Genomic DNA, 17,732 nt, shown 5'->3' with positions numbered 1-17,732 from the left:
ATAGAGATAGCATTTTACTTTAATATATTTAATCTTCACATTACAGTATTTAGAATGAGAGTTTTGTACACCAATTGAGGTATGAGAATTACAAGAATTGGAGATCGGAAAGGGCCTTAATTTTCAAAACAACATTTAAAAATACATTTATTTTTAATTTTGTCTTTGACTGAAATATGACCTGGACAAGTTTTGTGAGATTCACCCATTAGCACAACAGCTCTTTCCTATCTAAGAACACAGCCGCCCATGCTGGAGGTCAACAGTCACATGTTCGGGAATAAGCGTGCGCAGCTCCTCGTCGGTTAACTGGTTGACCTCCATGATTTTATGAAGCTGCTCTGTGTAGCGCGCTTGGTCCTGGAGGAAGTGAGGGATCCGCACATGCTCCATCATAGCCAGACCCTTCAGACGCTCCACATCCTCGTAGGACACCTGCACAACCACACGCAAAGTCCGTCAATTTTGCATTCTGAGTGTTTTTTGGGCGTAACACTTCATTCATCTGAATCATTTAAGGTTAGTTTTGAATGTTGACTCCAAACTAACCTTTCCCAGAGCCATGAGAAGCTGGAAGTCAATCTTGTCTCTGTGTCTAAGGATCTTCAGGATGCCATCTAGATAAACCTGGTCCTTACTGAAACAACCTTCATAGCGAACATATTTTATTATTTACATGTATAAACACAAATTTCTGTGAGACGTCATTATGTCCATATTTCTGAGAATCAGGATGCTGTACCTGGAAGTGCTGTGTCCGTCTGTCCTCGTTTGGCTCGAACACAGTAGTCCCATCGTGTATTGGGGTCGTGGACGAATCGGCCCAGGTTGTGAAACAGCTGTGAGAAGGACATGCGGCTTGCCTGATAGACGGTGTAGTAGAGCAGGGCGGCGCGCCACAGGGTGGGGTCCTTGCGGAAGAGCACGCTGTGGATACTCGCCAGACCCTCCTCAGTGGGGTTGATGGGACGCAGGCCATGTTTCTTTCTGCCCCCGCCGTTGCTCCACGGCTGGTGACTGTTATTGATGCCGCGGAAGTAGTGTGTACCTGAGCAAAAGATGAGAGGTTTACTTTACCAATCAAATCAGAACAATCTGTACCTTTATCAAAATTAAAGATAAAATGAAAATAACTATTAATAATTAATAGTTAGCAAGATCCTAGATTAAGCTCATTACTCTCTAGCCATGTGAAAAATAAGTGTGCTCAATTGTTTTAAAGGGATGATGAATTGAGAAATCAACTTGCCCTTGAGCTTTTGATATATAAAAGGTCAAGGTAATATAAGAATATCCTCTAAGTTTCAGAGCTGAACACTTCCTTGTTAGTCAAAGAAAAGCTTTTATAGACACCAGGCCCAGAAACTGCTCTTGTGCTTCATACTGACGTCATTGCGCGACGAAACACCACCTCTACAGCGCGTCTTATCCAGTAGCCTCGCCCACCGACTCAGTGAGGGCTGGTACTAGCTGGTCAACAACAATAAACATGCCGAGGAAGATTAAGATATTGCGCTATTCCTGGTTGTGGTAGAATACAGTCGCTGCATAAGCTTCCTTCGGATCCTAATATTAGGAATGTGTGGTTGAACTTTATTTTTAATGAAGTTACAGCTCACGTGAGGAAGACATGTTCACTTCAGTTCACTGCGGAATCATTTGTAAACAACTCTCCGGTCGATGCTGGATTTGGATCCGACAGGAATGGTGCAACACACTTATGTGAGTAAAACGTGTTTTTATATGTAATAGTATTGCATTGTTATAGATCGTTTTGCTTATGTGTATGTGTCTAACAGAGCATACCTTTAGCACGCTGGACTCAGACACGTATGGGCCAGGGCTCGCATGGCCCGGCAGGCCGATAAATCTCATAATATTCCGTTCTTGATCTGTGCTGTTGTCTCTCTCAAATTGACATTTGAAGGGCGGCACGCACACACGTGAAAAATCATTGTGTTTGTTTGATAAAGACGTTTACGAGCCCTGTGGTCGAGAAAATCATTCCGGTTGCCACTTCTCCCTCAATCTCTCCTCTCCCTCATGTGAACTGACAGGGGAGCTGAAGCTCATTAAATATGCAAATCTTATCCAATCCTAGCCGTGGTGCGTCACGCCCACCAAAACCCAGTGTTTTGGAGAGAGCATCAAAACCAGTGTAGAAAATAGCCTATTACTTATTAGTTATGTTTTTGAATGTAAAAACCACACGAACACATCATTAGTTAATCTCAGACAACAGTATAAAATTTTTTAAAAAAGCAAGTTCATGACACTTTTAAATGTGCACTTGTGTACTTCAAATCTTAAAACTACATTTTGATATTGACTAGTATTTTTTCCTCTTCATAATATGCAAGTCAATAAGGTCCATAAACTGTTTGTTTACCTATATATTCTTCAAATTATCTTTGTTTAAAGTTATTATTATGTTATTATTATTATAATTACTATATCCTAAATAGGTCCTATTATGCTTTTCCACCTTTTCAACTTTAGCATGTAATGTTGCTGTTTGAGCATAAAAAAAGATCTGCAAGGTTACAAAGCTCGAAGTCCACTCCAAAGGGAGATATAATTTAACAGAATCCACTTTCCAAAAACTACAACGAACGGCTTGTTTGGACTACAATGCGATTTATCCCGATCTTATGAAGTCACAATGTTACTCATTTAAATAATCTCCACCCACAGAATACTGAAAAAGGGTTTAGAGAAGACAGTGCTGTCACTGTTTTTTCCCCCCACATTTCCAAAACTCTTTTGTTTAACCTTCCTAAGGCTGACAAACTTAAGACTGTACCTGAACATTATGACCCCAACGTTTATCTGTGTGTTGCATATTTGACAGAGAACAGCTTCCAGGGAGTATAATGCAGGCTATGCACAAAAGCTTCTCCTGAAATGGAAGGAGCAGTTCCCACTTTGTCATGACAATCTGTTGTTTGTGGATCACAACTTGTAAGTATGTCTTATTATATTTCTATTAACAGTTGTAAACAAAGGGCAAAGCTTTGCCTCTGCTCGCCTGCTAACTAACATTACATTTTTGATGTAGTGTTTACTGTAGATTTTGCAAGCTCTCGATTTTGTAAGGCGGCTCACCGCTCCTTAGGATAATGAACTATGGTTTTGTGATCGATCATTGTTTGTATTACTTTAGTTTTCCGACAAATATCATGATTAAATGGCGGATAACATTGTATGTATAATATATAAGAAAATTTGAATTAAACATACCACTCTGAAACATCCTGTAAAATCTGTCTTCGCAAAGTCTGTGCATGGAATCAGTTCTGCATGATCCTCTTGTTCGTTAACATTGTCAGGGTCTGCATCAGACTTGAATTGGTTTGAAATTGATGCCATCCTCATTCTTTACACTAGAGTTATGGAGGGGCGGGCCATTTCCTGAACACACGTTAAGCGCATTCATTCACAACACACTGGGTCATCCAACCAATCACAGAACATTTCATATTTCCGAAGGAAAGGCTTCATCGAAACCGCCGTGTTCGAGGAGTATGGGGTCTCTGCGGAACAAAAGAGTGGTTCTAAATTTGTGGGTGTTGTCAAACTGATCAAATCATGCAATGAATGTGATCACCTTCACCTGCCCCAACCCCTAAACCCTACTCACACTGTGGTGTGGACAAATTAGGTAATGCAGTAGAAAATGCCCCTCTTTTTATGGCCTCGTCCACTCATAGTAACTCTTATTACTATCCCGCAGAGACCTATACTTGTGTTCGAGCGAGACTGAGGAGAGAGGTGCTGTACTAATGTAAAATGAGAAAAAGAATGTGTTGTTTGAACTATCAAGCATGAAAACATATTCTAGCACACTCAAAAAACAAAACCAAGACTTTGTAAAAGGGCATAATAGAACCCCTTTAAGGTTGAGTAAATGATTTTTGGGTGAACTATCCCTTTAAGCATTCTTTTATTTTAAAGGTCTTGTTCTTCGCATGTTTTCGAATCTTTGATTATGTTTACAGTGTGCAATATAACATGAGTTCATGTTTCGCGTGTAAAAAACAGTATTTTTCACACAATTTACTTATCTGTACAGCACTGTTTTCTCTGTCGGCCTGATGATTTCCTTGTTCTATGAAGTCCCTCCTTCAGAAACACGTAACGAGTTCTGATTCGTTACGTGTGCGCTTCCCAGCGCTTCCCGTGTTGTGATTGGACAGCAGCTTAGCGCACTTTGCCCGGAAAGGTCCCGCCTCTTACCATAACGGGGAGATGCAAGCGATGAATGCGCGCTCTTCTCCACGTGGGAGAGCAACAAGACCACGCCCCCTTTTTTGTGTGTTCTTGTGGGCGGAGGGTTAGTCAAACGGTTCTAGTGACGTCATTACATCCCTGCACTTCCTGCTGTAGTCCAAACCGGCCGTTCGCTGTAGGCTTTGAAAGGGAACTTCTGTTAAATAAAATATCTCGCTTGGCATTGAACTTTGAGCTTTATAATTTTACAGGTATTATTTATGCTCTAAAAGTAACAATACACACTGACTAAAGTTTGAAAGATGGGATTGCGAAGAACAGGACCTTTAACAATATTATATTATCTACAAGTACAGTTTTTTAAGGCGTACTTTTAAGATTTTAGGTACACTGCAAGTGCACATTCAATACAATTAAGCACACGTTCTTTCTTGTGGGACTCTCTTGTGGCTAATTGAAAATTTCTTTACAAAAACATTACAAACAGTGCTAACCCCTAGGCCATGTTTCCAGCAGCCAACCCCTGAATTCTGTGCAGAGAAAGTGAAGGAGAAAGAGAACACACAGCGTGGGAGTGTAATTACTGTGGTCCTGACACTGAGCTCTGATACGCTCTGGGTGTAATAGTCCCTGACAGCAGGAACACAAGCTGTTGCCGACACGGATGGCTGATTTTCATGGGGTGACCGTGACACGATCCAAAGTACAGAACACAAGTAAGTGTAGCCGATGGATCATGAAAGTGTTGAATGGGTGCCACTATTATATATAGTTATTTAATATGAGCCTCAGCTTACTATCAAATGCTCATACAGACAAACACACACCGATTTCATGCCTCAGCATCCCCTCCAGCCACTGTTCTCTAGCAGTAGAGATGTTGATGGTGAGTGTAGGTCTGCTGTTCACCACAGTCATAGACGCTCTGGACAGGAGGTCATCACTAAGATGAACCACAATCTACACAGAGAGAGAGACATTTCTGAATAGAATAGAATTTATGAATAGAAAATTGTTATATTAGGGTGATGAGGACAGGACTTGAAAACAGGGCATGTCCTGGGAAAACTGATATAAATTGATATACCTAAAGTCTGCTAAATTGGACTAATTTTGTATTAAATGTACTTTTTTTTATCCAGAAATAGTGCTGAGGTCCAACTTAAGATATACTTATAAGTATACAAGTATATTTGATTGTGCTAAAGTGAAACTATTGCAAGTTTACTTTAGGTACACTTTAAATATCTTGCATTAAAAGACTGGTATTATAGAGATCATACCATCCTTATTAATACTGATATTAAACACATTTTAGGCTTAATGTGCAATAAAAAAGAACTCCAAATAAATGTAATTTTTATTATTTATATAATTATTTTTCAAAAAATTATTAAAGTAAAAAAGTGCAGTTAACAAATTCTGAATCTAAATGTTTCATTCTATTTATCTCACTCTCTCACCTCTCCTAGGCATCCTTCCTTCTCCATGTATTTTTTGACGTGGTACCAGATGCGGCTCTTGGTGAGGAGGTTTCCCCCTGTAGCCTGCTCAAACTTCTCATAGGAACCGTAATTCTGTAGGGCCAACTCCATGATCCTCACAGCCTGAGACATCAGCAAGCACTCAGTGATGGGCAATAGGAGAGAACTTATATAACATTTTAGAACAAAGATAAATTCAGCAAAAGCAAGGCCTCTTCAATGGTTTAAATGGTTCCATGTCTATGCCAGAGGTTATTCTGTTACAAAACGGGTATCCCCTTGTCATTTTGAGAAGTGATTCTACTGTAAATTATTTACTTTCCAAATTATTTTGAAAAAATACTTGGAAAAAAACCTTGTTTAAGCTCTATTATATTTAATTTATATTACATATAACGTTGCCTCTAATTACTAAAATATTGCCTTCAGAAAGGTCGCAGGGAAATGGGGCCAACTAGGGGACCTTAGCAAACTTACAAGGTGCCACAAGATGCCTTTAAAGTATTTAATTAATTAATTTTAATCTAAATTAGTGTAGTCAAAATTAATGTTAATGCATGCGAATCATTTTTTCAGTTTAACGCAGTAAAGATATTTAACACAATTAATAAAGCGTCCGTTTCTTCCAGTCATCCTTTGGCTAATGTTACAATATATGATCATGCTTTTAAATCATTTAAGCGCTTTTAGACACCAAAGAGTATGCAGTGGTGTACTGGCGTGTGTTAGCCTAGAAATCTAGACGCACCCTAGCGGCAGCAAATCTAATCTGCTGCAAGTGTCGTCTAGAAACTCTCAATACACTTCTGAGCTGTAAAAGCCAAACCCTGGTCGGGCCAATCACATTGTGTATAGAGTCGATGGGCGGGGCTTAACATAATGACCGCCGAGTTGCACTTGCGTGCTCCTAGTAAACACAGAAGCTGGCGAACGGCGGTGTTTTGAATCAGCTTTGGCCGTGACTCTGGAAGACTTGGAGTTAAGCTTTTCTCTGAGAAAAAAACAAAGAACGGCACTGAAGTCATTCTTAAGAAGGGAAGATGTGTTCAGAGTTTAGCCGACCGGATACGGCAGAAGTTTAATCTTTCAACTAGCTCTGCTTCACCTTCATTGCTCTGGTTGGTTGTAGCGCTATCCTTTTGCGTACACGCCGTGCAGAGGGAGTTTGAAAGACAACCGTTGATCCCGCCCCTCGGATTGAGCCCTGTCAATTATGTGTTTTTCAGACCAAACATCTTGATGTGGGTCTGGCTTGTCAGGCTAAGCATGTGTCTGTTAATCTTCTGTTTGAGTGACACACGACTTTTGCACAAAGAAAGCCACTACAGACAGCGCTTGAACGTACTAAAACGCAAAACATTTGTTGTTGTATCCTCGCAAGCAGTTAAATTAAGTCTTATATGAACGTAAAGAGCTGGTATAAGAATAGGATGCACATCACATCTGCATCATGTGTGGCAGGTTTCAAAGTGACAGCAGCATAATACATTTGCTGCTCTTTGTCATTAAGGATAATCAAAGAACACAAGAAAAAGTAAAGGACTAATCTAAATTTAAAATAAATAGATAACATCAAGATGTAAACTGAAATAATATTTATTTATTTACCTACAATAACTTGTTATTTTCAATGAAAAACATACAGCTCTGGGCTACAGAACATACATTCTGGAATCAAAGAAATAATTTGTTGTTAATTTAATATTATTAATTTAATATATTATATTAATTGTTATTATATTAATATATTAAATAAATAATTCGATACATCATGAAAGAACTGGTCAAATTTGTGCAGAAGTACCGGAAATATCTTGAAATGTTACAGTGTATATGGGGGGTGGGGGGGTTGGGGGCTTTTGAATATTGTGTTGGAATTTTAACAGTCAAAAAAAAATGGCAATAATATACATTTTCCAGTAAGCATTGTATGTACCTTTTAGCCTAAGTGATAAGTGAGGTTAAGTAAATCAGGTTCCTTTTTAGAATTCCCTTTTTAGCTTTTAGAATTATAGTGGGACTGACATTTGGGACTCAGTTGGTTGTGCTTTGGATTGAAACACTTGCTGCGTAAGTGAAATAAGACATGCTTGCAGAACAATGCCTCAATATAATGCTCAATTGTTATGTCATAAATGTATAGACCTCAGTAAATAACTAGGCCACAGCTAGGGCTATGGTGCTGTGTGGAGATTTATGAGAACTGATTTTCGTCAGGATATGCCCACGGGTGATCCACAGTGAGCTCAGCACTCTGAGACAGTCGATGTAATGGTCTTAAATGACTAATTCATCCTCCGCTATAAAACACAAAGCTCTGAGCCATTGCTACTACTTTTTTTTGTTAGTTGGCAATCGACACGTAAGTGTGATTGAGATATGAAGGAGGCAATGCTACTCTGTAGGTACTCGAGATTAACATGAGATTGGCTGAAACTGTGTTACCCCCCTTTAAACATTATCTAACCTCCGCTCCCAGTGTTGCGTTGGGTGTGTTAATAGCTAGCAGGAAACATAGGCAGGAAAACTGAATTAAATTGAATTAATTAAGTCTTTATCCTTCAAAGCAGTTTAATAGTCTGCTTGTTGTTGGCAAAAATACAAAGGAAGCACATTGCATTTGAGCTGCTGGATCTCAGCCTCAGACGGAGCTATAAAGGTAATGCACCTGTTTCTTATTTAAGCCATGTTTATAATACAGAACTAAAGAGTCAAAACGTTTTTTTCCAGGAGTAATATCATTTATAGGACTGTGATTTTAAAGGATGTGATGTGAATGAGAGTAACTAGCACAAAGCTTTACAGAATATATCAGCATAAAAGGATGAGGGGAAATGAATGCAAGTGCTAAATGCGGCAGATCGTGGGAGAGAATGAAATAAAGACCTTGATGGCAGATTTGCTGTGGCTTGGCACACTACAGCACTTTAACCAAGTTCAGGCGAGGTCAGCTCAGAGATCTCAGACAAACATGGCAGAGTCCTTATGTACATCTGCTAATTCTCTCCCAAACACTTCTTTAAGTGTTAGTTCACCTAAAAATGAAGATATTAAGAAATCCAAAAACTTTCTGACCCCCGGTAGACTGCAACGTAATTACAACTTTCAAGGCCCAGAAAGGTAGCAAACTCACCATCGACAGGGCTCAATCTGAGGGGCGGGATAAACGGTTGTCTTTCAAACTCCCTCTACACGCGATAGGATAGCGCTACACCAACCAGAGTAACGAAGGTGAAGCGGAGCTTGTTGATAGATTAAACATTCGCCGTATCCGGTCGGCAAAACTCCGAACACATCTTCCCTTTTAGGAATGACTTCAGTGCTGTTAAAATAGTCCAGTTGTTAAACCTTAAATGTTATGAAGCGACGAGAATACTTTTTTGTAAACAAAAATAACAACTTTATTCAACAATTTCTTCTCACTTCATAAGATTAAGTTTGAACCACTGTAGTCACATGGACAATTTAAATGATGTCTTTCCTACCTTTCTAGGCCTTGATAGTGGTAATAATGTGCTGTCTATGGGGGGGGGCAGAAAGCTCTCGGATTTCATCAAAAATATCTTCATCTGAGTTTAGAAGATGAACGAAGGTCTTGCTGGTTTGAAACGTCATGAGGGTGAGGAATTAATGCCAGAATTGTTTTTGGTGAACTAAACTTTTATAGCAAAGTGAGCAATAAATAACAATAAAACCATTTGACATAGTAGCCGTACTTGTAGGTTGCATCTCAATTAGCATGTAAGCTAATTTAGAGAGACGGTGTTAACATTAAGTGACATGGCATCTGACGCACAGGAGCCAATGGCACATGTCGCGACACACGCAGTGGCACTTCCGGTTCTCATTGGCATATGTCAGTGGATAGTGACATGTGTCACTGACACTGTCACGAAACGCTGACACTGGCAGTGACACTGAGTCGCGGAACATGTCGCTGTATGTGACACTCACTGGCAGATGAGCTGAACAACTATACTCACATAATTGTGGCACAAAAGCCAAAATAAATATCCTATTTTCGTGACTTTTTTCCCCTCTTAAATAAATGTTAATCTAACTTGTTAAATTTAGTAATATGTGTTAGGTTGTGACAAGCAATATCTGAGTGGCATGTGCCACTGAATGATTTATGCAATGCCAATATAATTAGTTGTGAAATATTAAAGCCATGTATGCAAAAAATAAATTTGATAAAGTATTTACAAATTTGCCTTAACATATCAGACTCTGATACTATCAGATACTGTTTTTGCTACCGTCAAACTTGCAAACAAAATGTCAAATACACCACCCGTTGATGTTCCTCAACTGTCTTAAGTTATGGTGTATCTTTGCGCTGGCTATACTGACACCTAGAGGAGAGCGTGCAGCATGATGCAAAATTAAAGCTTTACTACAGTAACGGATGTGACTGTTAATAGTGACTTATGATGGTTTGTACGTGTTTTCTAGGACGTGCAGTTTGCGTGATCAACAACATTGGCACCAATATTGGCATTGCATAAATCATTCAGTGGCACATGCCACTCAGATACTGCTTGTCACAAACTAACACATATTACTAAATTTAACAAGTTAGATTAACATTTATTTAAGAGGGGAAAAAAGTCACGAAAATAGGATATTTTGGCTTTTGTGCCACAATTACGTGAATATAGTTGCTCATCTGCCAGTGAGTGTCACTGCCAGTGTCAGCGTTTCGTGACAGTGTCAGTGACACATGTCACTATATGAGAACCGGAAGTGCATCTGCGTGTGTCGCGACATGTGCCATTGGCTCCTGTGCGTCAGATGCCATGTCACTTAATGTTAATACTGCTACTGCTAATTTACCGACATGTTTCAAAATGCAAACATAATGCGACACTAGTATGATCTGAATTATTATTATATTATATTATTATTATAATTATATTGCTGGTCAACACAGAAGGAAAAAATTTGAAGTTGACCCCTTGAGGCATTGGCAAGCATTTGTTTGCACACGAGTATATGAAAGAGCGGTCGAATTAGTGAGATCTCACCAATTTTGTGGATAAAAAGGTCCATTGTGTAGTGTAGCATTAAGCACACTTACACAGAAGCCCTTTTATGCCAAGCAGCTTTCTGTTGGTTAACGTGTCAAATTTGTGTGACCGACTTGAACCCGAAATGCAGAATTTGCATGGGGAAATCTTGTGACTTGATTATGATGAATACCACAGATTACAATAAACAAAAGTGTCTTTTTTAAATATGAAAAGTTTCTTAATATGATATTTATGAGCATATGGGCACTTACCTGTGTGAGGAAGCGGTCTGAAGCATTGCTGTGCCTTGCTAGTACTTGTGGAGGCAGACGATTGCTGTACTCAAACTGAGGGTTGTATTTAAAGTCTGATTTGAAAAACCTGGCCCTCTCCTTTTCCACGTTGGATGGCTTAATGGCAGTGAGGATGCACAGCCTCTTGATTGAGTTCTCTCCATCGCGTGCAGTAGGGAGCACTCTGGAAAGCTGCGGGAGTTTCGTGCCGGCCAGGCAGCTGTTTTTGGGTCTGGGGATGGGGCAGGGGGACAGACGGATGGCACTTCCCAGCACTGTGACGCTGTTCATTTGCTTGGAACTGTTGGTTGAGAAACAGGAGAACACAGATTGTGCGTGCCTGCTGTCTCTGCAACCAAAAGCCAGCCCACTCATTGTGAGAGGTGCAAGGGTAGGCAGGGATCTGTCGCGATGGGTTGCCGTGGAGACTCTTTTGGGGAACTTGTAGGAGGTGCTATTAGGGCTCTCCTGAGCATCTGACTCTTTCTGCAGCAGTGTGTTGTAACTGCCGGTGGTCGTGTTAAACAGATCCTTTAGAACGCCAGAGGATAAGCACTCCAGACGCAGCTGACTGGGGCTCACAGGCTTCTCCATGGGGCTCAGCACGCAACTCTTAGATGTTTCCAGTCCTGGCCAATGGAGCAGTTCTGGAAGGAAATATCACAAGATGGAATACTAGAATAGTCTACTCAATTCTCTATTGGCACATTGACAATATGTTAACAGGCTTGAAGAAATAAATATTTGTGCATCATGATATTTTTAATTTCTAGAAACCATATAAAAAACGATATGCATATACAACTCAAGGAGTTGTATATTATATTTACAATATATTTACAATATATCTACAGTATATTTCAGTTTTGTAGTTAAGACCAGCTCATTCAAATCCAGACAGAGACTTGAGTAAATCAGAGTCAAGAGCGAGACCACAAGAGGGTCACATCCAAGTCAAGACAGAGACCAGATAGGGGCTGTATCCAAATGAAGGCCGAGACCAAAATAGGGTGGCATCTGAGTCAAGTCCCAGGTCAGAAGAGGGACACGTCCGAGTCACGGTTGAGACCACAAGAGGGTCATGTCTGTCAAGTTCGAGACACAAATTGTATTGTCCAAGTTAGGACCAAGACAAAAAAAAGGCCTTGTTCGAGTCAAGAATGTAACCAAAAGAGGGTCACATCTGAGACCAGAAGAGGATTGCATCCGAGTCAAGTCTGAGAACAAAAGAGTCCACAAGAGGGTCACATACGAAGTCCAAATGCTCCAGTGTCAGTGACAAGACCAAGACCATGAAAAGCTGGGGCTTTATTTATGTAATGTGTGTACGCACAAATTTAAACTCCATGCAAACATTCAAATTTATAGAAATGGTCTTTGATGTAACAAAAAGTGTTTAGAAGTACACATTTTTCCTTGTGAAACTGCAGGTATTTAAAAAAAAAAAAATCAATTCTTGCTGTTTGCCATTCTCAAGTAAAGGATTAGGACACAGACTGGTGCTCTTTTATATGTTAATTGCATTAATTAGGCAGCATTTACAAGGTGGAGATCTAAAAAAAAAAATGTCAGCTGCGCACAATTTCAAGATCGATTGCAATTTATAAATTTCATATCTTGGAAGAGAGTGCGCACAATAACTATTTTCGTCACATTGTAAAATTATTGTAGAGCCACTGTAGTGAGATGGACTTTGTAATGTGGTCTTTAGTGCCTTTTATGGATCTTGTGAATGGGTCAGTGGAAATATACTGAATGCCAATGGAGGCCTTTTTGAAGCCTTTCTCAGCCATCAGCTTTTAAAGCAGCACTAGGTAAATTTTCAACCTTCATAATATATTTTTTAAGATTCTTTTGATGATAAATCGACTTACAATAGGTTGAATGACACGTCTGCCATAGCCTGATGGGGTCTGTATCGTTTTTAATCGTACTTTTAAACTTCGGGTTTCGGGTAGTAACCCGAGAACAAAAAGAACTACAAAATTCGACTGCTTTACGGCATATACGTCACTTCCACCAACACCCACACTTCCTTAAATTCGGACGTGCGAGCCCAACTTTGTTCGTCGGATAATATAGTCATGTCCGAAGCAGCAGAGACAGTATGAGGATATAAGCAATAAGCAATAAGAGTAGATAAGCAATAAGAGGAAATGAAAAAGTGATGGGATTAAAGGCAGGACGAGGATCAACATGTGACCAGCGTTTGCTCGTCGGCGTGAGCTGAAGGAGGCGTGCCCGACCGATGCTGTCATGCTTGTTACGGTGAGCTACCACTCAAACATTGAATTGAAGTATATAGATTCTGTAAAACGGTAACCAATAGACTACTATAATGACGCTGGCTTGTAAACGTGAGCATCGTGATTATTTGCCGTTTGAAAAAAATAAAACCCATGAAATTATATTCATATGACATGCTGAAACATATGCCACGGACTGTAACGTTACTTACCTGGGATGAAGACATTTCACACGCGACGCCAGAAGAACTCTGAACTCCTCTTGCAGTGTTCAGGGGAACTGTTAGTGCTGCACCAACCCGCGGGTCCGCTTTTATGAAGTTATTTGGCCCGCACCACTGTATATATTTTTACAACCCGCCGCGCACCCGCGACCATTAAATAGACATACGGGGTCCGCGGGTTATGAGACGACCCGCGCATCACTAGTTCAGGGCTATCAGGGTTGTCATGTCAACAAATGCATGCGAGATGGCATCCCCTGTTGTAGGATGACAGATCTTACGACAGTAGTTGAGGACATTATTTTTTCCAAACTGTAGGGGGACCCCGAGAGCAAAAGTAGCCAAGTGCTGCTTTAACAAAAATATCTTCATTTGTGTTCCGAAGATGAACAAAGGTGTTACGGATGACCAACGACATGAGGGTGAGTAATTAATGAAATAATTTTCATTTTTGGGTGAACTAACCCTTTAAACATCCAAGTCGATTGTACAAATTTCAGGCTGTAACTTTTTTTAATAGAAGATGCAACTCATTTTTAAAGGCAGTTTAACATAATTCAAGTTGAAATAACTTAAACATCCAAGTCGATTGTACTTAACAGTTTTAGGCTGTAACTTTTTTTTCCACAGTGTAGACCACTGGTGGTGGTCAATTTGACACACACCAAGGGATTTCTTCAAAGAGTCATTAAACCTCTTCATTGTTTTTTCTTTGTCATGATGATGACCAGTAGCAAGTTCACCGTACAGCACGAACTTGGGTATGCAACAGTCCTCCATCCTGGAGATATGACCTGCCCAGCACAACTGTGTGGCCTTGATGCTGTAGAATCCAACTGGTTAATAGATTTCAGTATTCGTAAACAAATCGAACCAGTGGATGTTAAGGAGGATTTGGAGACAGTACTCTTCTTCAGGTGCTTATTTTTCCAGACTCTTTTGCACAGTCTGCCAAACTGCACTGTTGGCCTTTGTCAGCCTATTGTCAATCTATTTGGTGTTGACCACAGCATCCATGGAAATGATAATTCCCAAGTAGTTGAAGTGATTAACTGTTTTCAATTCTGTCCCAGCAGTTCCACCAAAGGTGATGTAAGTAGGATGGAAGACTTTCTGTAGTGTGGGCTGATAGAGAACTTTTTCGAGTACTACAAAAATACTATATTGTGAATCTTGGTTGTGCCTAGCAATATCAGTTGTTACTATATTCACAGCAACACCGCTTCTTGTACTGTAAAATATATTATGAGGGGAGAGCAGAGAGCACCAGGTGGAATTTCAAGTAAAGGAAATACAGCTACTCTTGAATTTGAGACCAGTCTCACCATTGTCAGATCAGTGTTGTGTCCCCATTTCCCTGGAAATAAAATCTCCTTTATCCACTTAGGGTTGACTTCAACAAAAGACGAGAAAGAGATCCGAACATAGTGAAATTAAGCTTGTTGTAAGCAGGTCTTTCATTGTCTGGTGAGTTGATTTCATACACCCATTCAGCATGACAAGTACTGCAGGACAATGTAAATATTTTAAATGTTTGTTACTCTATCTCAGGAGGATAGATAAAAAGTGCATCCATCCATTATAAAAGTAAACCACTCAGCTCCAGGGGGCCTTTAAAGGTGCCCTAGAATTAAAAATTGAATGAACCTTGCCATAGTTAAATAAAAAGAGTTCAGTACATGGACATCACATACAGTGAGTCTCAAACACCATTGCCTCCTCCTTCATATGTAAATCTTGTTTGTGAAACACATCACGAAAAAACTATTTTTAACATAACGCCAACTGTGACTAAATCTTTGGTATCCTTAATATGTACGCCCCTAACATTTGCATGTCAGCCCATGTTCATTTTCAGGTGGAACTGTGCAGCTGAATCATCAGTTCAGCAGATAAACAAGTGACACGCGAGGATAGTGAAAACGGGAGATCATGGAAATAAATGTCATGTTCCAGGCTGTGCAGGGGATGTGAGGACTTCTCATAGACTTCCCACAGATAAAAAATGTCAACAGTCATGGTTGATGTTTATTTACAATCAGATACCACAACAATTTAGTTCAAAGTTGTTAGTTTGCTCGGCCCATTTCACCATGGACAGTTTTTCTAACCTGGGACAATATCAAGCAGGATTCGCATAGCGTCTAAAACTGAGAAAAAGAAAGGGCCGATTCTAACCATATTCCTACAAACAGTAAGTAGTGATTTTATCCACTTCTTGACTGTCTTGAACCCATTTCTGATTAAATTGAAAGTTTCTTAGTAAGACAAAATTAACGATAAAATCCCCTGTGTTGTCTAGATCTAACGCAAGATGCTAGTATTAGAAACTCCAAGTAGCACACATAATAGTTTGTCAAATGACAAAGGTTAATAGTATTTCCTGCCAGTGTATTTCATCATTAACACATAACTCAGAAGCTAACTACGTTAACTACTACTGTTTAGTTGCTTACAGATCGCTCACTCGATGCTTGTAGCTAACGTCACCATCACCATCTAAGTTGAAACGATAGTCATTTGACAAGGCTTCTAGTCAATTTGTTGCTTAAATATACATTTTTGAGAACTAAAGTATGATTATTTTGCAGCGGGGTGAGTAATAAACATGACACTGACTATTTTGAGTGGCTTCTACGTTATTTTGTTTGGCTAAATAAATCGACTTTTAAATCAGTACTCTACTGTCAAACTGTACAAACAACATATTTACGCCCTACCCAGTTCAGTTCGTGATTCAAAGTTAAGAAGCTATCATTGTAAAATCATTGTCATGACGGATGGTATAGATGTGTTCGCTGTCATTGAGCAGTGCAGTGAAACAGCCAATCAGAGCAGAACTCTGCATTAATATTCACGACCTTTCCAAATAAGGCAAAAACAGAGCGTTACATCTAGGGTTGTAAATGGACCTGTAAAACCGTATCTGGACAATTTTTGACCTTAAATAAGCCACATACCCTCTATTTAGATATCACAGAACAATTTAAAATATTGTTTCAAATCATTTTAGGGCACCTTTAATAACCCCCTTGAGCCACGTGGATTACTTTTATAATGGATGGATGCACGTTTTTAGGCTTCAAATTGCGGGGTGCCATTTACTACCATCATAAAGCTTGGACTAGCCAGGATATTTTTTAATATATCTGATCTTATTCGTCTGAAAGCAGAATGGCTAGGATGGCTTGAGGGTGAGTAAATCATGGGGTAATTAAAATTTTTGGGTGAACTATCCCTTTAGTTATGTCAGGCAACTCTGTGGCTCACAGGCACATGCCTCTGCACAATGATCCCATTTCTCATCAGAGAACAGCTCTGACAGGTGCACTGAAGTAGAAGCACCAACGCCTCAGCATCAGAGAGACAAACTAGTCAAGAAGCAAACATGCCAGTGTGTGTTTAGATCTGTGAGGCTTCATTAGCTGATGTAGCATGCATAAATGACGTGAAAATTGAAACGCACATTTGAACACATTAAACATGTTTGAAAGTCAGTGATTTAGACACAAGAAAAGTACTAATAAACACCCTTTTCTCATAACTATGTTTTCCTTTCCGAGCCTTTTTTTGCAATTATTTTAAAAGTAAGTTAACTGGTGTCTCTGTAATTTTAGTTAGTGTATGAAATCAGTTCCTGTAGTTAATTCATTCTAAGTAATCACATTTTAATTAAAAATGCACTTCAGTTCCCTAAAGCAGTAGGTCACTTTGAAATCTACTGAAAAAACAGTGACATAAGCGAAATAGCGAATACTTAACGTACCTGTAACTTCAATTGATTCAAGCATTATCTCGCTCGCGCTGTGAAGCTTCAACTTTTCACCCGTAAAGCAATGTTTTTATTTAAAATAAGCTCCCAAACGACACGACGAATATCCAGTAATGCTCTGATAATATCTTGCATACGTCCAGCACAGAGTAATAATGCTGAGGTTTGCAAATCTCCGCTTGTAAGATCAGAGCGCGCGCAATCTCCGACAGTGACAGCACAGCTGCTTCGGTCTGGACTGACTGAGGCAAGCCAAGCGCATAATAACGTTGCCATGGTGCGCAGTCAACGACATGTTCCCCCCCCCCCCAAACAACGTCAGTTCCGTTTGAAGCTGGGGTGTTGGATGTCTAGCGAGGAGGAGCTAGACCTGCTTACACCACCCATGTGCTATGCAGTGACCAACTCCAACAACCCTCTATCCCTCCATTCCATTAGACGTCCAGAGAGGTGGAGCTAGACAATTCCAAC

At 39.8% G+C, this 17,732-nt stretch overlaps 1 protein-coding gene across 1 annotated transcript; it reads right to left on the bottom strand.

Moving 5' to 3' along the window:
- Window positions 1-17,553, bottom strand: matcap2 (microtubule associated tyrosine carboxypeptidase 2). Its single transcript, XM_067425367.1, has 7 exons — window positions 17,256-17,553; window positions 10,999-11,666; window positions 5,694-5,837; window positions 5,058-5,190; window positions 743-1,048; window positions 550-647; window positions 1-435 (listed from the first exon to the last, which is right to left on the bottom strand). The coding sequence occupies exons 1-7, from the start codon at window positions 17,278-17,280 to the stop codon at window positions 232-234; spliced, it is 1,578 nt and encodes a 525-aa protein (XP_067281468.1). The 5' UTR covers window positions 17,281-17,553; the 3' UTR covers window positions 1-231.
- Between the last annotated feature and the right edge of the window lie 179 nt (window positions 17,554-17,732).

This window comes from Pseudorasbora parva, chromosome 19, assembly GCF_024679245.1.
Source record: "Pseudorasbora parva isolate DD20220531a chromosome 19, ASM2467924v1, whole genome shotgun sequence".
Taxonomy (NCBI): domain Eukaryota; kingdom Metazoa; phylum Chordata; class Actinopteri; order Cypriniformes; family Gobionidae; genus Pseudorasbora; species Pseudorasbora parva.
The sequence above is the reverse complement of the archived record's forward strand: the minus strand, read 5'-3'. Positions and strand labels throughout refer to the sequence as shown.

What these genes read in the sequence shown, in the direction of transcription:
- matcap2 (XM_067425367.1), bottom strand. Translation starts at nt 17,280, where the DNA reads ATGCTTGAATCAATTGAAGTTACAG. An exon ending in GATGCTGAGGCATGAAATCG is followed by an intron (nt 1,049 to 5,057) that starts GTGTGTGTTTGT and finishes TCTTTTGCTCAG; the next exon opens with GTACACACTACTTCCGCGGC. An exon ending in GACGGACACAGCACTTCCAG is followed by an intron (nt 648 to 742) that starts GTACAGCATCCT and finishes TTCGCTATGAAG; the next exon opens with GTTGTTTCAGTAAGGACCAG.